Source organism: Leguminivora glycinivorella, chromosome 10 (assembly GCF_023078275.1).
Source record: "Leguminivora glycinivorella isolate SPB_JAAS2020 chromosome 10, LegGlyc_1.1, whole genome shotgun sequence".
NCBI classification, from domain to species: Eukaryota; Metazoa; Arthropoda; class Insecta; order Lepidoptera; family Tortricidae; genus Leguminivora; species Leguminivora glycinivorella.
In genome coordinates, this window is record NC_062980.1 from 87,139 (window position 1) to 110,831 (window position 23,693).

At 38.8% G+C, this 23,693-nt stretch overlaps 3 protein-coding genes across 5 annotated transcripts in view; 2 read left to right on the forward strand and 1 right to left on the reverse strand.

Moving 5' to 3' along the window:
* Positions 1-6,875: 6,875 nt before the first annotated feature.
* On the forward strand, positions 6,876-10,156 carry LOC125230709. The gene is made up of 5 exons (XM_048135965.1): positions 6,876-7,135; positions 7,273-7,445; positions 7,791-7,986; positions 8,073-8,194; positions 9,448-10,156. The coding sequence occupies exons 3-5, from the start codon at positions 7,890-7,892 to the stop codon at positions 9,745-9,747; spliced, it is 519 nt and encodes a 172-aa protein (XP_047991922.1). The 5' UTR covers positions 6,876-7,135; positions 7,273-7,445; positions 7,791-7,889; the 3' UTR covers positions 9,748-10,156.
* Positions 10,157-15,724: 5,568 nt separating this feature from the next.
* LOC125230036 (actin, muscle-type A2) lies at positions 15,725-17,096 on the forward strand. Its single transcript, XM_048135016.1, has one exon. It carries the CDS (start codon positions 15,780-15,782, stop codon positions 16,908-16,910), a length of 1,131 nt encoding a protein of 376 aa, XP_047990973.1. The 5' UTR covers positions 15,725-15,779; the 3' UTR covers positions 16,911-17,096.
* A 2,312-nt stretch (positions 17,097-19,408) lies between these two features.
* The window catches only part of LOC125230105 (calcitonin gene-related peptide type 1 receptor-like), a 122,793-nt gene continuing 118,508 nt past the window's right edge, over positions 19,409-23,693 (reverse strand). For 2 of the 3 annotated variants that reach the window (XM_048135124.1, XM_048135125.1), the window contains 5 exons: positions 22,785-22,969; positions 21,694-21,804; positions 21,107-21,207; positions 20,945-21,036; positions 19,409-20,825 (listed from right to left, as the gene is read on the reverse strand). In XM_048135124.1, coding sequence (XP_047991081.1) covers positions 19,931-20,825; positions 20,945-21,036; positions 21,107-21,207; positions 21,694-21,804; positions 22,785-22,869 — 1,284 coding nt within the window. In that variant the 5' untranslated portion in view covers positions 22,870-22,969 and the 3' untranslated portion in view covers positions 19,409-19,930. The remainder of the gene's footprint in view (positions 20,826-20,944; positions 21,037-21,106; positions 21,208-21,693; positions 21,805-22,784; positions 22,970-23,693) is intronic. The other variant, XM_048135126.1, reaches the window with a different exon arrangement.

A 23,693-nucleotide genomic window follows, 5' to 3' on the forward strand; every position in this document is an offset into this window, starting at 1 on the left:
CCTTTTAGTAAATTGTACACTTATTGCAACTTTGTCTTGGTTATAATTTGAGAACCAATGAGGCAAACGGCGCCCGTAGGCGCCACCGCCCGGTGGTGGGGGGATAAAACTGGAAGGGTAAAACTGGTGGTGGGGATTATGGCGACTACTGTCAGCTAATATTTGAACCGCTACGTCATCTGTTAACAGGATTGCTCTCTCTCAAATATAATACTATAGGCTTCAAATAAGGTACTTCGCTTAATATGCGTTTTATTGTAAGGTAAAACGCTGCTATTTTATAAATTATGTTTAGTATGACTAAAAGTAAACAATTACATATGAAATATTAACGTTTTAAATATTAATCACTTAATAGTATGTTTATAGTTTTGTTTACTTAATAGTATGTTTATAGATGAAACGATGGATGGATTGTGTGAAAGAGGACATGAGAAAGAAAGATGTGAGTGTTGAGATGACGAAAGATAGGGGAGAATGGAAGAGGAAGACATGTTGTACCGACCCCACATAACGTGGGATAAGGGTAGGAGGAAGAAGAGTATGTTTATAGTTTTATTCTGTCTTAGTAAACTAGACTAATATGAAAACAGCTCGGTAAGTAGTCGTAAAATGGAACGTATATACTTTTTACGCACTAGTTCGTAAAATACAACTTCTCGCACGCTAAACAGCCAAAAAACGGGCACTTTTTGAGCAACTGTATTAAAAATACGTTTTCAGTACAGATTGTTTTTTTTTTACGCACTAGTGCGAGAAGTGGTTCATTATATGCCAGGTCGAAACTTTGAATGCTCATCTGTACTGAAAAACGTCGTACGATACACGTGCGATAAGGAAATTCGTAACTCGTGTCCATTTAAAACACTCCCTTCGGTCGTGTTTTAATTTATCGCCACTCGTTTCGAACTTCCTTTTTTACGCACTTGTATCGTAATGTACTATTTATGCCCTATCTTTTTTCTAGTTAACTTAGAAGTTTGAATTTCTCACAGAGATTCAATTACAGAGGGCCTATCGACCGCAAAGCAACGTTCAACGTAATACACAGAAAAAAATGGTTTTTTGAAACAAGAACCAGATGTGTTTCACCTAATATTTCTTGATCTCAAATATATATATCTTGAAATAAGATAATCTCACTAACGTTTCAAAAATTTTAAATTCTTCATATTCAAGACCGAAAATCTTGGATGAAAGCAAATATTATTTGAGTCAAAATTTATATCTCAAATCAAAACTAATTTATTTCTCACCTTAAGAATGATTAAGCAGATTTGATTTAAGAATTAATTCTTGTGCCAATATAGAGTCAAACTTAGCTCAAGATTACATTCAAATCTCAAATGAACAACTGAAAAGTATTCAAGCAAGTAATATGTTACTTGATAGGAGATATTATTTAGTTCACCCAAGAATTATTGAAATATTCAGCCAAGAATTTAGACATTCTAAAAGCAAGTAATATATTTCTTGGTAAAAGATTTTACTAGTTTCATTCAAGATCTAGTTAAATTTACAATCAAGAATTTAAAAAATCTTAAAGCAAGTAATATATTCCTTGGTAAAAGATATTACTAGTTTCATTCAAGATCTAGTTAAATTTACAATCAAGAATTTAAAAAATCTTAAAGCAAGTAATATATTTCTCGGTAAAAGATATTACTAGTTTCATTCAAGATTCGGTTAAATTAACAATCAAGAATTAAGACAATCTAAACGCAAGTAATATATTTCTTGGTAAAAGATATTACTAGTTTCATTCAAGATCCAGTTAAATTTACAATCAAGAATTTAAAAAATCTTAAAGCAAGTAATATTTTTCTCGGTAAAAGATATTACTAGTTTCATTCAAGATTCGGTTAAATTAACAATCAAGAATTAAGACAATCTAAAAGCAAGTAATATATTTCTTGGTAAAAGATATTACTAGTTTCATTCAAGATCCAGTTAAATTTACAATCAAGAATTTAAAAAATCTTAAAGCAAGTAATATATTTCTCGGTAAAAGATATTACTAGTTTCATTCAAGATTCGGTTAAATTAACAATCAAGAATTAAGACAATCTAAAAGCAAGTAATATATTTCTTGGTAGAAGATATTACTAGTTTCATTCAAGATTCAGTTAAATTAACAACCAAGAATTAAGACAATCTAAAAGCAAGTAATATATTTCTTGGTATTAAAAGATATTACTAATTTCATTCAAGATTCAATTAAATTAACAAACAAGAATTTAGACATTCTAAAAGCAAGTAATATATTTCTCGGTAGAAGATATTACTAGTTTTATTCAAGATTCACTTAAATGAACAATCAAGAATTAAGACAATCTCAAAACAAATAATATACTTCTCGGTAAAAGATATTACTAGTTTTATTCAAGATTCAGTTAAATTAACAATCAAGAATTTAGACATTCTAAAAGCAGAAAATAAATTTCTCGGTGGAAGATATTACTAGTTTCAATCAAGATTCGGCTAAATTAACAATCAAGAATCAGAAATCCTAAAAGCAAGTACCTAATATATTTCTCGGTAGAAGATATTACTAGTCACTCAAGATTCAGTTAAATTAACAATGAAGAATGTAATAATATATAATATGATTAAGGACTACAAATACTACTATAGATAGACAACACACACACACTACAATATTACTATAGACTATAAATTTGTATGATAAGAAGTAAGCAAAGCATTTGTCACGGGTTTTAGTAATGTTTGCTGGAAAAACAATTAGTAGGTACTGAAAAGTATCGAAGTAGCGGGAATTCCCGGTACGACGCAGGTACCGGAAATTTTAGTCCTGGTACTGAAGATTGTACCGGCACCGCAATCTATATACCTAAATATTGGCTTATATGCATTGTACAAACCATAGCGAGGACAGACGCAGTATTTAATCTGCGTCTGTTTGCATGTAATTGTATTGTATACCTATATATACCTATGTTATGGAAAAAATCGTTTTTGTCTCAAGACAGTCGAAATATTTGAATCTTAAATCAAGACCTTCGAAAGCAAAAGCATTATTGCTCCAAGATATCATTTCTTGCTAGTTCTTGCAACAAAATTTACAAATCTTGTCTCAAGAAGTTGCATTTTTTGCTATGAGCAGTGTTGCTGTATTCATTTTTTACCCGATAATCTTGGAGAATGGTTTAGCGAACAATCTTCACACAATCTACCACGCTTTTGATATGTTTTTGAAATAATTGTAAAAGGCATAAAAAAATAAACCGTTTCATAAAACAACAAAGGCATAGAGCTACTTAGCGTGTTGCTACTTAGTTTTGCATAGGTACTTATACATTTCGAAAATTCCTTTAGTGTTTATCAAAATAATGAAATACGCATTATTTTGAAGTTTGATTAAAATCATGCACCAGTTACTTTTAGAAGTTTTTTTATTATTGTTTAATAGGAGGCAAACGAGATGTAAATAAAAAAACATGTTTATTTCTTAGTATAAACGAGCATTTCTTTTTTTTTTTGCCAATATTTTTTTTTATGGTTTTAGGGAATTTTAGGTCAATTGTACTCAGAATCACGAGTACTTTCAATCTCACTGGGAGACAAAAAGTGTCCCAGAATTTCCATACATTTTTTTACTTTCCTCTTTTGTTACCCCATACAACATATATGGAAAATGGTAACAAAATAAGAAAAAATCGTATGGGACAATTTTTTTTACTACTAGGATTGAAAAGGCTAGTAATTCTGAGTAGAAATAGCATAGTTTTGTTCAAAAATATCACACTTCATAAAAGTGGCAAAAAAAAAAGAAATGCTCAGACAGTCAAGAGAATAAAAAATGGCGGCAAATTTGAAAACTGTATGGGCTCGGGTTTTACGTCCCATGGAAAATTTGAATTTCGCTTGTTTTTTTACTCTCACGATTTGCTTGATCGTCCATAATTTATTGTATTTTTCGCATAATTTAAAACATACAGTTTGAAAAATAACCATACAACGAACAATTGACATTTAGATATAAAAAAGTTAAGCCTTAAGGCGTGGCATTTTAAGTGAGGAGTGTCTTTTCAAAAGGACTTATTTCTATAAGTCAACAAGGTTTATTTCTCTAGGAAGACATAGATAAAAATAACCTCTGTTGACTTATAGAAATAAGTCCTTTGAAAAGACACTCCTCAAGTGTAGGTAGGTATGTACCTACCAAGAAATACACGTTCGTTACAAACCATACAAGTGCAATCACATAGATTACATACTCTGATTATCTATCATGAAGTTACGTTTTTGGAATTTGCTTACAGGTTAAAAAATGTCGTTTTTTTATAGAAATGTCGATCATTTGTCGTACCTGCACTTTATTACTTAAGAAGAAAAATATTTTTTTCAATGATCTTTGCCTTCCTTAAAAATAGGCCCCCTCCAGAAGTAACTGGTGCATGATTTTATACTTTTGACAAGTAGGAAAATAAAGCCCAATAGGTTAGATTAGAAGGCGGGATCGCCCAAGATTTTCTTGAAATAAGGTACCTATTTTATGGTTTCATATAAAACAAAAACAGATTTTATTATATTTTGCCTCAAATACGCATTATTTTGAAAAATACTACATAACAACTTTTATTTCTTACATAATTTGCCGTCGGGTAGCATTTTTAAAAATATTTTATCCAAAAAACACCGAATGTTCCCCGTTTCGATCCACTGTGCGACGTATCGCGCCGTGCAATAGCATTAAGACGGAAAGAAAGCTTGGCAAAAAAGAGTAGAAATGGAACTATTTTTTTTTATCATGGCAACACTTACTGTTTTCATACAAAAGAGACGTCAAAGTGATTCAATAGTTGCCATATGCAAGACGTTTTACATAGACAGACGCACCTATTATTTTCTACTCTTTTTTGCCAGACTGTATATAGACGGCCAAGCAAATCGTGAGAGCAAAAGTCAAATTTTCTATGGGACGATAATGTATGAGCACATTATTAAAATTTGCCGCCATTTTTTACTCTCATGCTTTGCTTAACCATCTATAGTTACATTATCTAGGTTGGACTTGTGATTACTGATGTATTTATTGGGTAAAAAAAAACTGGTACTGGCAACATTCTCAAGTTGTCATCCAACAAACCAAGCTAACGGCCGAATGTGATCTGCTCGTTTACTGTTTTTCTGTGGTTTTTCTTTTCGCTCGCTTTTTTGCGTCGTTGTCATTGCTGTGAAAGTGTTTTGGTGGTAAAATTAACTCGGTGATCGCGATCGCAAGTATAACTACTAAAATAATGGAAGAAGACACAGAAAACAAATTGGTATCCTGGGATGTGCCGTCAGTAGTCGTCGAGAACTTCAAAAGTAAGTTGTGTATTATCTAGAATATCGCTGGCAGATCAAAAGGTATGGCAGATAAAATAGTTTATCTTACCTTTAAAGCGTAAAGTAAGCATTTTTGTCTTACCAAGATACATGTTAAATGTTAGGTTAAACAAAATTACCTAAGTACATCATTTACATTTTTACTCATTTGCTAGATATATTTGTATGTTACTAAACTATTAAGAACTTAAGTATTATCTTATCAAAACGAGACAATGGGCATTTTGGCACGTGGATGTAAATAAAACAAGTTATATTAATACTCGAAGTCCCATTTTGTTCAAATAATGTGTGAAAATCGTGAAATTTTAAATCAAAATAACGAAAGCTTCTTAATCATTTATTTTGCAACTGCCATACATCTCCGGGGTCGATCAAGATGTTCATTTGTCTTCTGAAGTTTTTAAATTTCAAATATATTTTGTCACCATGTCGCAGTGGAAGACTTTGATTCAGTCTGTCTCCGATCGCAAGACTTAATGATATTGTGGTTTTGACGGTTTTGTGCTATTTTTAGTTATTACAGATATTTATTCGTTTTTGATCCACGTATTTCGTTCATTTCCCATTTCAATATACATAGGAGAGTTCCGCGATAGCTATCAAATATGCTTCAATATAAGATAATAAATAGCTCATATTCATCATTGATATCCAATTATTTAAGTTATTTTTTTACAGAAAATCATATAAGCAAGGAACAGTTCAAATATTTGGTTTTAAATGATACTTGAAAGAGCTTTGCAAACACATTGGGCAACGAATTAAACTAAAAAGTAAACTACAAGATTACTTAGACTCAGTTACTGATACTGAAACTGCATATTTCTTCAATGAAGATTTAATGGTTATTAAAGCGAAAACAAACTGTATAGAAATGATGCAAGTTGATCAAGATCAGTCAGTTATTCTGACAGACAATACTTTGGATTTGGATTCCTACTTAAGTATACCAAGTAGGCTTTCACTGCCAGAATTTGAATTGAAGAGTATCCGCCAATGTACTCCACAAGTAAATAGTGTTCTAAATTATTATCAAAAATACAAACAATTCAACTCGCAAAAAAGAAGCATCATTGTTGATGTTTTGGTGAAATATCACTACACATTTATTATTAACAAGTAAGTACTTAGCTAATGGATTATAGGAGACCAGACAGCAGTAGTTTCAGACTTGGTACAGTCACCTGCAATAATATCTTACACAACGAAGGCCTCAAAAATATCTTACACACTCTTACAATGTCTCATAAGAAGGTATTATATCATACATAAGGTATTAGTGGCAGATATTTTTGCAACCTTTATTGCGTAAGATATTATTACAGGTTACAGGTGACTGTACTTGCATGTCAATCCAGATGGATTGACGACTAGTGCGAGTTAGATATTCTTTCACAAGGGAGCAAAATTATGCATTTACGTCAAGGGTAGTTGTGATGGTTTTCTGTCTGGTTTCTATAATAAAATTAGTATTAATACTTAAATATGAATGAAGATTATTCAAAATATTTTTTCCTCAGAAACATCAAACCAGAAGAATTCAATTTGCTAGCTGCAAAAATTGTTTCACTTTTCCCAACTGAAAGTATATATACCTACTATATGAAAGCTGTGCCAACATGCAAATCTGCTTCAAGAAAATATGTGCTCGCTAAAGGCAAATTAGTGGACAAGGTTCGAAATCTCCTGTACATATCAGGAGCAAAGTGCAGGGGCATTAAACCCACTTGCTCTAATAGGGATTCGGATACAGATGTAGAGTCTGTGGAAAATAATCAAGGTAAAATCCATACTTATATTCGTACCTACTAATAATATAAATGCAAAAGTCTGTCTGTCTGTCTGTTGTCTTTTTTCCTTTTGATTTTCACAAAGTATAGCGAAGTTTCGATACATTTTTTATTTGTTTTATTTCAGGGACTGCTTCAAATGACGACGCTATTTGGCTGAAATATAACAATGAGCTATGGGACCAAGTTTGTGAAAGGTGGAATAACACCTTTGAATTAAGACACAAACAAAAATTTGAAACTGTATATGATTTTCTTGAAAACTGGGCCATTTGAAAAGACAGCAAAGCAGATACTCTGGTAAGACATTCCTCAAAATAACTAGCCACCTCAATTCTATTTATATATATATAGAATTTATATTACAGATAAATCCTATACATATATAAATAGAATTGATTTTAGCATAAGATTTTTATTACTGGCCATGTTATACTAAAATGAATTCTGTGACCTATGAACAAAGCTTAGTTCACAGAATTCATTACACCAAAAATGATTTTGGTGTAAGGTGGCCAGTTACTACACTAAATACATTAAAAATAAACGCCATATTTCCTTTAGAATACTTCTCTTAATCAAAGCGTCTTATATTTATTTTAGTAGGTATACTTGCGATCGCAATCACCAATTTATTTTTCACAGCAATGACAACGACGCAAAAAAACGAACGAAAAGAAAAAGAGCACACAAGCAGATCACATTCAGCCATTAGCATTTGGTTTGTTGGATGACAACTTGAAAATGTTCAAATTCAAATGGGATTCAAGTTCAACCCAGGACCTTGTGCTTCATAGGCAGAGTCACTACCCACGAAGAAAGATACAGAGGCCGTTAAAATGTAATTAATTACAATGCATTCATAATTGATCATTTTATGAAAATATGTGTGAGTCTAATGTCTCATATCATTTTTTTTTATTTCAGACAAAATAATTCCGGTGCAGATTTACCTGCTATATTTTTTAATACCACCCAAAGGCCGAAAATCTAGGAAAGTCAAGTTCTCAACCATTGAATCAATCCAGGGCTTATTAGTTCAGATAGATGTAAGTATTATATGCATCCAATCCAAATTTAAGGGTTTTATTCTATTTATTTTATTATTAATATACATTTATATTATTAACTATAGAAGTTGTGTAACTGTTCAGTTAATGTTTTACTATTTTACTCTTCGAGTCAAGTGAGTTCAATATATTTCCTTTTGGTAAATATGTTCCCAGAACATAATAAAGTAGTATTCCATTTAATTTTTCCCACTCATTTTTTATGAAAATCATTACTAGTGAGTGTGCATGGGACAACGTCCCACTTTGTCGCTTGCTATAAAGCCGCTTTGTCAGTTTATTCATATGAAGATACAAGTAAATCTTGCCTTAATGGTAACCGACAAAGTGGGACGTTTTACTAAACACACTCTACGTATGTAAACTGTAAGGCATGCAAAGTTGCCATAGAGCCACCATAATGAAGTCATATTTTACTTACCATGTTTTGGTATTTGTTACTTCTTTATTTAATTACAATAATTAAGGGAAAAATTGAAAACTTTTCACCACACCAACTGGTAAAGGCATACTTTGCTATTCAAAAACAGATAGCAAAATTGCATTTTATCCACTAGAGTGCCAAATAATTTCATACAAATTTTAACTTGATATCTTTAATTTTAGCTTCCTGGTGGAAATTACCTAAATATATATCGTCACTACTTTTAAAAAAACTTGTATCTTCGTCTGTCAATGAAAAGAAAATTGTAGTAAGTATGTAATGTATGGAATGCATATAGACTTACTGCGTTTTAACTTTGAGGAACAGCGTGAGATACGAGATTTTTTAAAGTAGTGACGATATGACTATTTTGAATCATAATTATTGAATAAATTGATAGTTTTGATTTAGTTTCATGTTTTATAGTCAGTGTTTTCTTCGTGTTGGTGTGGTGAAAATTTTTGTGTTTCACTCGGCGGCAAAGTTTGTTTAACCTTCGTCCCTTGAAACCCTCGCAACTTTTCGAACCACTCGCTACGCTCGCGAGTGGTTCAATATTGGAATCTTTCGGTTGCTCAGGTTTCAATATTGGCACGTGCGGTTAAACAACAACTTTGCCCCCTTGTAAAACAACTAACTATTGTGTGCCTTAAAATTCCATTTTCTATATGACTAAGTCTCTGTCACTACAGCCATACATATTTTAATGAAGAAAAAGGAACTTCTATTTTTGTAGTGGAGCCTCTGCTGAGCAGTGGGATATTCCTGGGAACTATGGCATTACTTTTAAATTATGTTTTTAATGCAGGACGCCGGAGATATCGACAGCGTAATCGCAGCCCAGAAAGCTAAGGCTGCAGCCCGGAAGGATACCGTGCAACCCTTCGTGCTCATACAAAGACCGCTACAAAACTTCGCCCAGATATACATCGTTATTCATGATATCAAATACCACGTGCATTCAGCTGCAAAGGCGTTCGACTCATTGTTTAAGATTTACCACGTTTTCCACGCCAAGTATCCCCAAGTGTGTGAGCACCTCCACGTAATTATTCAAAAAAAGTGTATCAAATCCATACGGCGTATGATACAGTACCACCGTATATAGTTGACGTTTTAAACTTAGATGTGTAAAATTTGGTCTTTGTATTTTTATTAATAGTATAGGATCCGTACTAAGCTCGATCTTCACCAACGTGTTAACCAGATGAAAATAAGTTTCTAAACATGTCTCCTCAATAAAAATGAATGGTCAAGATTATTTTTTAAAAATCTTTGAATTTTTTTTTAAATAATCTTGACCATTTTTATTGAGGTTACCATAGTAAGACATGTTCAGAAACTTATTTTACTTAATAAAATATTATTTTCACCTGGTTAACACGTCGGTGAAGATCGAGCTTAGTACGGATCTTAGACTATAAGGTTCTTGAAATGTAAAAATATACTAAGCTGCAGAAATTTTATCTATGACATTTGGTCTTATGTACCTACTTAAGTATTTGCATCATCTACAATTGACGTGATTTGTTCTAAGTTTAACTTGTAGAGAATCTTGGTACTAAAAGTACGTCAAAAGTACATTTTACATTTGGAACTTATTCATAAAATAAAAACTACCATTATTTTTATGTGTAAGTGAGTATCTTCAATTACAAATAGAGTAAGAGATTATGTTTTCTTTAAATCATTTACTATTAGCAAACATTGTAGACGTACTCCAACAATTACGTAATTCCAAGTCAGAATATTCCTTTTTATCTACTAGGTGATTCAATTATTTTGCAGCGTCCTCTCTTAGTGACGGGTTGTATAATTGATTTTATTAAAAACATATTTAATAATATCATTATATTGATCTACATATCAATTGGTGTTCAACATATTGCAATTAGTGAAAATAAAATAAAAATAATTCAAGATTGTAAACGTTTAAAATAAAATAATGAACCATGACATGTAGCTCATACATATGTATTATGCTTATAAGTCAAAATGTTTTACGTTCTAAATTCAATTTTAATACTGTATAGTGATACTGATAGGTTCTGAATTTGTAATTACTTTCTTTAACTGGTGCATAAAATAAATGAGAAACTTACATTTCACTTTCATTCCATTATTTCCGAATAGGTATAAATGTGTTTCGAAACTAATTTGGCTTGTATAAATTAGACTGGAATACTGTCAAAACACATTCATACTTAAAACGCACTAGTCTTTTTGTAAAAAGTTAAAGCTTGAGTTGATTAGCACTTCTGTGGGTTAAGATAATTCTTCTTGTAACATGTTCATTCTAGTTGTAAAATAGAACGTATTCTAATTACATACTTACATTAAGCTTTTCTTTTAAGTTTGTATTTCTGGTTCTTGTTATAAAGGGACACGCACTCCATCAAAATTTAAAGCTCTTCTTTAAAAGTGAAAATTTGTGTATTTATCCTAGTTACAAAATATACCATTTTATTATTGTTTTATTAAGGTAGGTAATTTAATCAAGTCATAACTGTCGCAAAGTCTATAGTGATGAAATGACCATATTATAAAGGTAGGCAAACAAAACTAAAGATGTTAAATAGGTAAAAAAATACATCATAAGTATTTCATTTGAGACATTAAAATGATAAGAATAAAACAAAAATAAAATGGTAAATTTTGTGAACGCGCCAAATACACAAACGTCGTTATGAAAAGTGTTGTAGCTCATGTTGTGCCGTTCTCGAGAATGTTCTCCGTTTTGTATAGGAAACGTTCTCGCTCAAAGCCCATAGTAAATGGAGAACATTCTCGAGAACGGCACACCTTATAGTCGTGATGAAGAAGAGATTTACCTAATTTGAATGGAATACGTTCCATTTTACGACAAGAATGACACTTTTTATAAAAAGAATTAAACACTCTTAAAAGAAGAGCTTTACTTCATTTGATTGGAATACGTTCCATTTTACGACAAGAATGACACTTTTTATAAGAAGAATTAAACACTCTTAAAAGAAGAGCTTCACTTCATTTGATTGGAATACGTTCCATTTTACGACAAGAATGACACTTTTTATAAGAAGAATTAAACACTCTTAAAAGAAGAGCTTTACTTCATTTGATTGGAATACGTTCCATTTTACGACAAGAATGACACTTTTTATAAGAAGAATTAAACACTCTTAAAAGAAGAGCTTTACTTCATTTGATTCGAATACGTTCCATTTTACAACAAGAAAGGAACTATTTTGCAAGAACAATTAATTCTTTTGAGTAAATTATCTCGGTTACTTAGAACAAGATATTTTCGTTCTTGGGTCAAACAATTTAGCTTTTAAAAAAAGAGCCTTACATCATTTGACCGGAATATGGGCCATTTGACAACAAGAACAAAACGCTCTTGAGTAAATTAATCAGCTATTTAGATCAAGATATTTTCATTCTTGGGTCAAACCATTTAGATTAAAAAATAAGAACTTAACATATTTGGGCAGAATATGGGCCGTTTGACAATAAGAACAAAACGCTCTTGAGTAAATTAATCAGCTATTTAGATCAAGATATTTTCGTTCTTGGGTCAAACAATTTAGCTTTTAAAAAAAGAGCCTTACATCATTTGAAGAGAATGATGTACGGCTCTTTTTAAAAGCTAAATTGTTAATATAAGTGGCCATACGTCGGCTCATCGTCCGATCTTGACTCAAATAATATTACTTGCTTCAAGTAATTTTTTTTTCTGTGTATAAGTGGCCATACGTCGGCCATCGTCCGCGGCGCCGCGGCCGCGCGCCGGCGGGCTCACCACCACACTCCACAGTAATGTACCAGACTTACAGTCAACATAACGATATGTTTGCAACCATTTTGCCAGCCTCACCGGCGGTGCAACTGTCGTGCAACGTCAACTTAACCCTTACATGGGTAGGGCTATGACTTTATGTGTACCTAATTCTAATAATAAACATATACATATGCAACTAAAAGCCTACAATTGTATCATCAACGCCTAATTAGGCATGTACTTAAACTTTGTTGAAGGTACCTACTACCTACATAATTATGTTCAACTTTATAATTTTATTTTTCAAACTTTTTTCTTATTAATCTCTTCAGCGCCTGGGAAGTGCGAATTTCAGGAGCATTGATAGCGTATAAAGTCAAAGAGTTTCGGAGCAGTAAGCGCCTAACGTTTGTGTTTGAGTGATGGTTCTTAAACACGTGTACCGGCTACACTTATCTGTAGGCAATTCTTCTTTTCGTTATCAATAATTCAATAAGACATAGTTCTAATTAAAACTAGCCATAGTAAACGTAAGGGTCCTATGTATAATCTAGCAAATCCAGAAAATAAAAATATATGAACTTTCGTAACCTTGTACTTTTGTAAGAGGATAAAACCCGAGAGCTCAAAGATGGGGTAAGGTATCAAGTTAGTCTACTTAGATCCGAAATGGTACGCAAAGCAGAAACCAATAGGCTCCTAACTGTTTTTCTAATAATAACATAGCTCGGTACATCATCCTTATCCCGTGAGAAACCTTCACAACGACAACTAGGATTGAGACGAGCCACAGCACAGCAACATCTATCAAATTGTTCGTGTGAACAGATACATTATACTTACTACTAACGTTGTCGTTTGTTTTTTTGTGTTTAGCTACATGTTTACATTCTTTATAGGTATTATCCTATATACATCAGTAAAATCGTAAGTAACGGGAAACGTTATTCCGTAATCTTACATCTTCAAAACATTTGATTGAAGTTTATATCACAGCACCGAGGTTACATCTTGTGACGGGAGGACAAACTAACAATTTACCCAATTTTACCTTTCACTTCATTACAATAAAATTCTATGTAGACATCTGTTAACATATGTTATATGTTGCACAAGGTTTTAGAATTTTAAGGCTACGGGAACGCTTAGATATTCACTAAGTTTATTTGGAAATCCATGACTATTAGCGCCATCTAGTAGGCCCCGGTTGAACTAAACTTGTTTCCACTGAACTAAGGTGATTTACCTATGTACGATTTACAAACTTCATAATAAGAATCGTACCTCAATTCTTTAGCGCCACCTATTAAATAGGTACTATCGTAACTACACTGATGATGCCTAAAATTTTTTTTAAATGCGAATTGATATGATATCATGATATTAAAATAAAGAAGCATGTCATTTGTTCATGAAAATATGATTTTGGCCACTTCCAGGCGGCGAAACAGCGCCATCTAGTTTTGAGCCTAAAAAGCTTATACATTTCAGGGGTACGCTTTTTTGTATGGTCTTTGTCTGTCCCGGTATATTATATCGTCCTCGCCTCGCCCGGAACATTAGAGCGGATTCCAAGTTGCGATTTAAATATTAATATGGATATGACTAGTGCAATTTTCTAAATACATGTCATGTGGTTTATAATGAGTCTTAATTAAAGTTTTTACTGAGAAATGTGCAGAATAAATAAATAAACTATTTAAAAAATTAACAAACATTTTATTTATTTATTATCATCATAATTTTTGCAGAATATTTACAAAATCATCCGAAAAGGTTTATCTTCCGATACATTTTTTTTGGGTGTAAAAAAAATAATAAATTATGCCAGTCATATCCATATTAATATTTAAATCGCTACTTAGAATCCGCTCCCTACTGAAGAAAAGTTAAAAGTTCACGTTACACTTTTATTTATAACATGCTGTTTTTATGCGGACCGATTCTATTCCTAATAATCAGTTAATAGTTAATAGTTTTCAAGGGCTCAACTTACTGTATCTATAGGTTCGTAAGTTTCAACAATGTCATTTTTCTCACAATCCGTATGCTTCTTTAAACCTGTAAACGCCATTCAAATTCATCCTTCACTAATTAGAAATTGAAGGAATGTCTTCTAAGATTGTTTTCGCGTAAGAGCATGGGATGTGGTAGGTGCTAGCTGCCGTTACCTACCACTCATTTCCTAGACACTAGACAATTGGTACCCATAGTAAAATGTATGTATTTTATGGTACTCTATGGGTTTCACTTTTGTAACCCCGAACTATCTACTGTCTCGTGAGATCCGGAGGTTGAGCAGAAATCTTAAAGATAAGTAATTATTTAACCCACCCCGGTTGGCATGGCTGCTGGCTGGGGTGATGCCACCTAGTCGTATTTAATATTTATATGTCTTTTTTGTGGCGTGGAGTGTTCAGTTCAGAATGATTTCAAACTTTTTTCCCTTGCTTTATTTACTTCTCTTTACCATACTTAGTATACTTACCTCTTTACTGAAAATCCCTTTTATTACTTACTGCATTAAAATATAAAAAGGCTAAGTTAAAGATAGCATAATTTTTATATGTTACATTATTATCAGTTAAATCAGCAGTCATCAGCTGTATGTAGATAGCGTAGGCCGCTTCATTTCCTTGTGTCCGGTCCGGGGCGACGCAATCTACATGAGCGTACTATCAGCGCAGTGCGGTCGACAATGCACCCGAAATAAACGATGGGTGCAGCAGGATGTAAATGGCAATAGGCGCGCGCGGCGGCCGCGGCGGCAGCGCCTTGTAGGGCGCGCGGCGGCGCGGGGTGGGGGGGAGGAGGGGGCGGGAGCGGGGAGCCGCGTCGGCGCCGGCGCAGGTATATAGCGCCGCGCCGCGCGCCGCCGCCTACTGCCGCCGCGCCACCGACACCCCCACCGTGAGTGTCACCTGCTTCCTTGTCCTAACTTGTGGTGATCAATCTTATGATGCAATCAAATAACGGTTTATCAAGTGATTAAGTGAAGTTCCTGTTTTATTGAATTTGTGACGTGCCTTTTCACTGGAATTTTCTTTTAAAGCGTATGATTTTCTTAATCTGAGTCAAAAAAAGTGTTCCTAGCGTTTCGTTAGCTGAAATAATAATGCATCATGTTTGAATAAAAGTCTTGTGGTTCACATTGTGTAAGGATATACACGAGAAAAAAAAACTGGATATTGTAACGTCAAAGCAGTTACGTAACATTTACGAACCGAAATATCCCTGATCCTGATGCACCTCCGCCCGGGACATTTTCCTTCAATGTAGCGTGATCAAACGGGCCGCAGAATGAAGTAGTGTTTCTTTGTTTCAGGACGCAGAGCGCGGTATATTGTCCAGTAAAAGCGAGTTCGTGAGCGACAGTCAACATGTGCGACGACGATGCGGGCGCCCTGGTAGTGGACAACGGGTCCGGCATGTGCAAGGCCGGGTTCGCCGGCGACGACGCGCCGCGCGCCGTGTTCCCTTCCATCGTGGGCCGCCCGCGCCACCAGGGCGTCATGGTGGGCATGGGCCAGAAGGACTCCTACGTGGGAGACGAGGCCCAGAGCAAGAGAGGCATCCTCACCCTCAAGTACCCCATCGAGCACGGCATCATCACCAACTGGGACGACATGGAGAAGATCTGGCACCACACCTTTTACAACGAGCTGCGTGTGGCGCCCGAGGAGCACCCCATCCTGCTGACAGAGGCCCCGCTCAACCCCAAGGCGAACAGGGAGAAGATGACGCAGATCATGTTCGAGACGTTCAACTGCCCCGCCATGTACGTCGCCATCCAGGCCGTGCTCTCCCTGTATGCCTCCGGCCGTACCACCGGTATCGTGCTGGACTCCGGAGATGGTGTCTCCCACACTGTCCCCATCTACGAAGGTTTCGCTCTTCCTCATGCCATCCTCCGCCTGGACTTGGCCGGTCGCGACTTGACCGACTACCTCATGAAGATTCTCACCGAGCGCGGCTATTCTTTCACCACCACGGCCGAGCGAGAAATCGTGCGCGACATCAAAGAGAAGCTGTGTTATGTAGCGTTAGACTTCGAGCAAGAAATGCAAACGGCGGCGGCGTCCACGTCGCTAGAGAAGTCCTACGAGCTTCCCGACGGTCAGGTCATTACCATCGGTAACGAGAGGTTCCGCTGCCCCGAGGCGCTCTTCCAGCCTTCCTTCCTGGGCATGGAGTCGTGCGGCGTTCACGAGACCGTGTACAGCTCTATCATGAAGTGCGACGTCGACATCCGCAAGGACCTGTACGCCAACACCGTGCTGTCGGGCGGCACCACCATGTACCCCGGTATCGCCGACAGGATGCAGAAGGAGATTACCGCCCTCGCTCCCTCCACCATCAAGATCAAGATCATCGCTCCCCCGGAGCGAAAGTACTCGGTATGGATCGGCGGGTCCATCCTGGCGTCGCTGTCCACGTTCCAGGCCATGTGGATCTCGAAACAGGAGTACGACGAGTCCGGGCCGGGCATCGTGCACCGCAAGTGCTTCTAGACGCCGCGCCGCCGCCGCCGCCGCCGCCACCTCCCCGCCGTCAACTTCGCTTTTACTCAAACTTTATACTTGCTTCGGCGTCAATGTATTTATTTTGTATTCGCTGTCGGAGACTGCACGCTCTTGCGTTATCGTGTAAGTGGGTTAATTTAAGTTTACTTTGTTTAATATAACTTTTGTTACTGACTGCGTAATTGATTAACCGACTTCAGAACTCCCTCTTACTTTACTGTGTCGAAGCCTGTCAAAGTTACCTTAATCAAACGCTAATTTTAATAAGTTTGAACAATAAACAAAATACGAGTTTTGTCACAACTAAACAAGGTGAAAGATGAGAAGTTGGGTAATTTGGACTTGCATCTTCACATTTGCACTTTTTATTCGCTACACCGCTCTCACACAGCTACCAAATTGTCAGCTCTAGCTTTGTCGCTAATCATATTGCTTCCTCAAGTCACAGCTTGAATGTCCGTCATTACCTATAAGCAATTATTTTTAGCGAGAACGCGGATGGGTTCCGTACAAGGCGCAGTAGGCGTAAGTATTAATAAATGGGACGGAGAGCGATGAATCGAAGTGGTTTAAATTAGCGGCACATCGATGCGCTGCCAATGATCGGCTGGTGCCCGCAAATAACCGCGCCGCTCCGCTCCGCTCGGCTCGAGCTTGTTCTGATCCCAGTCCAGTCCTAGTTGCCAACAATGCCAAGTCAGCAAGCTTTGGGGGCCTTCACCTCTAACATACTTTACATTTTTAATTGCTTTCTTCCGAAACCTGCCAGAAATATAAAATATGTATAGTCGAACTCTTGTAGTAGGTACCATACTAAGTATATTTGGGAGGATTTTCTAATAGGCAGTTTTTTATTTATTTCGCCAACTTAGAATAGGGGATCTTACGCAAAACACATATGTACTCGGACGCCGCTAAAACATTCTGAGGGCCTGCTGTGAACCTTGTCACACCACGCTTTGATATTTATTATATCGCACATAAGTGTAACCGAGTTATGAAGTAGAAACATGTCAAACGTTGTTCGCAGCAGACCAATAATTAGAAAACAAACCGCCTTGATGCATCACCGCCATAGTGAAAACTTGTCATCACACTTTTTAAGTTTTTTTAACTTGTTATAGTATGTTACGTTATTCTTAGGATGTGCGATAGTGCTGCACTCTGGTGGCAGGGCCATGCAGTTTATCGGCAGGGCCATGCAACCCTTATTTCGCCATGTATCTGTCCGTACCTTTTTTCCGTCCGTCCGTCCGGGTTCCATCCGTCCGTCAACTCCGTCCGTCCGTCCGTCCGTCCGTCCGCGGATAATCTCAGTAACCGTTAGCACTAGAAAGCTGAAATTTGGTACCAATATGTATATCAATCACGCCAACAAAGTGCAAAAATAAAAAATGGAAAAAAATGTTTTATTAGGGTACCCCCCCTACATGTAAAGTGGGGGCTGATATTTTTTTTCATTCTAACCCCAACGTGTGATATATCGTTGGATAGGTATTGTAGGTAGTAAAAATGAATAAGGGTTTCCTAAGATCGTTTTTTGATACTATTAATATTTTTGGAAATAATCGCTCCTAAAGGAAAAAAAAGTGCGCCCCTCCCCCCTCTAACTTTTGAACCATATTATATTTAAAAAATATGAAAAAAATCACAAATGTAGAACTTTATAAAGACTTTCTAGGAAAATTGTTTTGAACTTGATAAGTTCAGTAGTTTTTGAGAAAAATATGGAAAACTACGGAACCCTACACTGAGCGTGGCCCGACACGCTCTTGGCCGGTTTTTTTAAATAATTAGTTATCATTTAAAAATAAGCTTGAGCTTGAAAATGAGGTAGTGTAGGTGATTGTTGTGTCACGGCCAGTCCACGCGGCGACACCTGACGCCGCCGCCGCCGCCGCCGAGGTGACGACGCCGCCCGGCCACCGTGCACCGCGCGCCGGCGAGCTCGGGCCGCAACTAGAGCGTGCAGGCCCAGGGCTCCGTAGCCGAATGGCATTTCTGCGACGCGAAACGAAATCGAAACGCCGCAGAAAGGTAGTCTCGCTCTGTCGCGCCAATACGCAAGAGCGATAGAGATAGATATCTATGAGCGTTTCGTTTCGTGAGCGTTTGTGCCATTCGGCTACGCACCCAGGTGACCAGCGACTACTGTCAGGTGGCTCATTCTATTCCTACTCTAAATGCTATCTATTGTCGGTGAATAAAATTAGTGAAGAAGGTCATTTGCGTGCAATAATAACTTTTTAATACATAAAATTAAAGAATAAGTATAATGGAATAGAATGAGCCTAGCTATGATACGATAGGTAGGTACTTATTCCTTTTTATTATTTTCTGTTAGTGCGACAGAAAGAAAACACCGTATCGTTCCTATGGCAAAAACGATTTGCATTCGGACCAGGCACTAAAAGAGAGTTCTGTGTAAGAAAATATTTCTAACTAATTATATGCCTCGGGAAATGACAGGAAAGTGAAACAACGAGTCGCGTAACACTGTATATATAATCATATTTATATATTAAACTTACAAAAGATGTACGCGTGTAAGCGCACGTAGTGACTGTACACCGGCCCGGACGCGAGTCGCGGGCCTTTAGCGTTTCCTTTTCCCTTTGCTATTTACAATCTTATGTACACTACCACGACATCGACGACCTTTCTAGTTGCGTTGTATCGTAATCGTTTAACCTCATAGTATTATATTCAACATGTAACAGAGTTCCCACACTCGGTTTAGATTAGGCCACTACACAACATGCAAGAATAGAGTTAGGGTCAGTGATCACACCACACACACAGAGCACTCAGAGTCATGCAGAAGAGCGGGCGCGGGGGCGGGGGGCGGGGGCAGGCGCCTACAGCAGGCGCGTGTGCGGCGGCGCGTCGTCGTCGCTGTCCACGCACTCGAAGCGGATGTGGCGCGAGTCGGCGCGGCGGCGCTCGGCGTCGGCGTCAGCGTCGGCGTCGTCGGCGTCGGGCGCGCCCCCCGCGCCGCGCGCCGCCAGTCACACCTTGTCCTCGCCAGCGCCCGGCGCCGTCGATCGCACGAACTGCAACACACGCACACGGTCAGCGTCGGGGCGGGCGGCGCGGAGCAGACGCGCGCGCTTCGGGGTACTCACGCTGACTGTGGTGTTGGTGGTGGAGTTGGCGCGCGGGCGGAAGGTGAGCACGCGCCAGCGCCGGCGCAGCTGCGCCAGCACCTCGCCGTTGCAGAAGCAGTAGAGCACGGCCACGCACAGCCCCTGCAGCGAGGAGCTGAGCGCGGACACGTACTCGTACATGCGCCACCAGCTGGCGCTCGGGTCCGGCTTGTACGGCATCAGCAGGTACTGCAGGCCCAGCAGCGGCGCCAGCAGGCACGTGGCGCGCAGCGCGTGCAGCGCCGTGGCCGTGGGCTGCGCCGCGCCCGCCGCCGCGCCGCCCGCGCCGCCGCCCGCGCGTAACTTGGTGCACAGCACGCGCACGATGTTGCACAGGAAGCCGAGGTTGAGCAGCACGGCCACGCACACGAGCACGGCCAGCTCGAGTGGCGGCGCGCCGTCGTCCGACCAGCACATGGCGTCGTCGGCGGCGGCGCGGCGCGCGGCGTAGATGACGGCGGAGGGCAGCGGCAGCAGCCAGCCTAGCGCCAGCAGCGCGCGCAGCAGGCGCCGCTCGGACACGAAGGCGGCCACCAGCACCGTGTGCAGGTACAGCCCCTCGCACAGCATCCACGTGTAGTTGGTGAGCAGCGCGTACTGCAACGCGGCGTTGAGCGCGCGGCACCAGGCGGGCGAGGCGGCCAGCGTGGCTGGCGCGCCCACCGCCAGCTCGTACCACAGCAGCCACAGCACATTGTTCAGCGCGAACGATGCGAACAGGTTCATGTGCACCGTGATGCGCGCGCACCGTAGGCTCCTGGAAAAAAATACAAATATCATTCAGATACGACTTCTAACTAAAGTAAAGCTTTTATATAAATTAAAGGAAAATCAATAGCTCGAGACAAACGTATAAAGATATAAAGAATGTTTAACCTGAAGTAGGCGAGGATGGCGAGCGAGAGGAGCAGCGCGACGAGCGAGACGGAGTAGCCGGCCTCGTAGACCGCGATGATGTCGCTCATGTCCTGCGCAGAAACACATGAGTGGGCGAGCGAGCGAGAGAGGTGACAGCGATACAAGTTACGAGTAACGAACATCCTCGGGTTTGATGCAGGTGGTGTAGTTGGACCACGGCTTGCCGGTGTTGGGGTGCCGCCACCACGTGCCGTTGCTCGTGCACTGCTTATGCGCCATCACTGGAACAAAAACAATCACAACTTCTTTACCATACTTATATCTGTTTTGGAAAGAATTACGTTGTACTACAACAAATAACAATAGACGAGTTGTATATTATATACATACATACATACACCTTATAAAGGGGTAGGCAGAACACATGAAACTAGTAAAGTCTCAGTGCCACTCTTGTCAATTATGGGTTTAAAAGAAAACGAAAATTGTAACATTGCAGTGACAGGTTGCTCTCGCCTACGCCACTATTTAACAAATCCCACAGTCGACTTCTACGACACCCACGGGAAGACAGGGGGTGTTGAAATTCTTAACAAATATACTAAGAAGCCTTCTGAGGTTGACTACGTGCCCTGCCATGTTGTTTGGAGTTTGTAAGTTGTATCATCAAGTGTTGGTAGAATTCGTGTCCACTGACAACCAATGTGCGTGTAGTATTCGACGCTTGATGGTGGCGTAGAGTAGTGGTAGTAGTGGCGGCGACTCACGGTCGGTGCTGAAGCCGGGCACGAAGCCGGGGCAGGGCGCGCGCGCCACCGCGCCCGCACGCGTCGGCGGCCAGCACGCCCACGTGTCGAACGTGCCCGGGCAGTACAGCCCTGCAACATCACACGCATTGCTTAATCAACCAGAAACATACAAGGCAGGTTTCACAGAAAAATAGCTTAAAACATGAAATTGGTTGCACCACAAATATATTAATAAATACAAATATAAGTAAGTTTGAGCATTGCCATATTTCCGTGATAAATCAAAATAAATGTCACTTGGAGTGTCGCCTAGTCTTACAAAGATGGCATATATAGAAGAGAAATTTCGACGGCTTCGATTTCGGAGTAGTGTGACATTGTGAATATTTGTTAAAATTATTTGATTTGTTCCCATAGTTGCGTATAGATGGCAGCACCAGTCTCTTTAGCTATAACCTAAACCTGTAAAGGTTTCGTATAGGAGGTGCAAGCACCTACTGCTTGCCCTTGGAGTTGGTCAAACACGCCTAGTCTTACATAGATGGCATAGAAGAGAAATTTCGACGGCTTCCGCTGTGACGGGGTGGCCTAGGGGTTCATGGCGTTAGCCCGAATTGCTAAAGACGCCGGTTCGAATCCGACCTTCGCCACTGGTGGTGTCCGTCATTTTTTCTTTAATATATGACATCTTGTTTCGATTTTTATTCATACGAGTATGTTATTAAGAAAATAGGTCTGTTTTTGACTTCACTTGACAGAAACAGTGTTTCACAGGAAAGTTATAAATAAATAAATATTGGGGACACCTTACACAGACCAACTTAGCCCCAAACTAAGCAAAGCTTGTACTATGGGTGCTAAGCGACGGTATACATACTTAAATAGATAAATACATACTTATATACATAGAAAACATCCATGACTAAGGAACAAATATCTGTGCTCATCACACAAATAAATGCCCTTACCGGGATTCGAACCCGGGACCGCGGCTCAGCAGGCAGGGTCACTACCGACTGAGCCAGACCGGTCGTCAAGTTTGGCAGTTTATGCTTCTTTGGGTTGTGGTTCTCTAAAGTAAGCGGTATGTATTTGGTGAGTGGACTGACCGGGCGGCGGCGCGGTGTTGTTGAGCAGCGCGGCACAGGTGGCGTTGTCGCGCTCCAGGCGCTCAGGGTCGTTCATGCTGGCCATGCGTCACGCCGCCGCCGCCGCCGCCGAGCCGCGCTAGTCTCCCCGCCCGACGCCCGACGCCAGACGCCAGATCCGGCTAGCAAATCATTGCTGACACAATCTGGAATGTTAAGTAAACAAATAAATACAAATTCTGGCCATTTCTGTCTTTCTAGACAAGAATTTGATTTTTATTAGACATATTGACCGGAATAGAGAGATAAAATAAAAAATCATATACAATTATGTACTTAGTTACTACCTCAATTTATCGCTAAAGCTAAAGATGTATGAAATAAAATTATGGAAATGAATTTGTTCAAAATTCTACCTATAATTCTACCTACCTAACTATATATATTTAAAAGATATGTTTCCCCTCCCCTCGCGCCTCGCCCCGCCCGCGCGGCCCTCTAATTAGTTGTTGACACCTGACAGACTGTTATAAGACATGTGCGAAAACGGTTGTGCTTCCGTGATGAATTGATGTGGACCCCAGCCAATCCTGCCTGCAGTTCCTGACTCCCGGAGAGAAGGTTAGTGCATGTCTTTGACCACCTTGACAGATTTTTTGTATTCCTATTTTGCCCCCTCTTGTCCGTTCATAAACAGAATTATATCGCGTATAATGAATTTACAATTCATCCCGACCACGTCACCCGTTGACCACGAATGCTGTAAAGTGTTCGAATTGTAAATTCATTACACGCGATATAATCCGTTTCCAGAGTTTTATTTCATGACTAACTATCGCGGTAACCGAACACAATATCTAAAGATGTATGTTTACTAATCTATAAGTTTGTACCTAATAAAAAATGATTAAGCAGAACTTTTATCTGTAA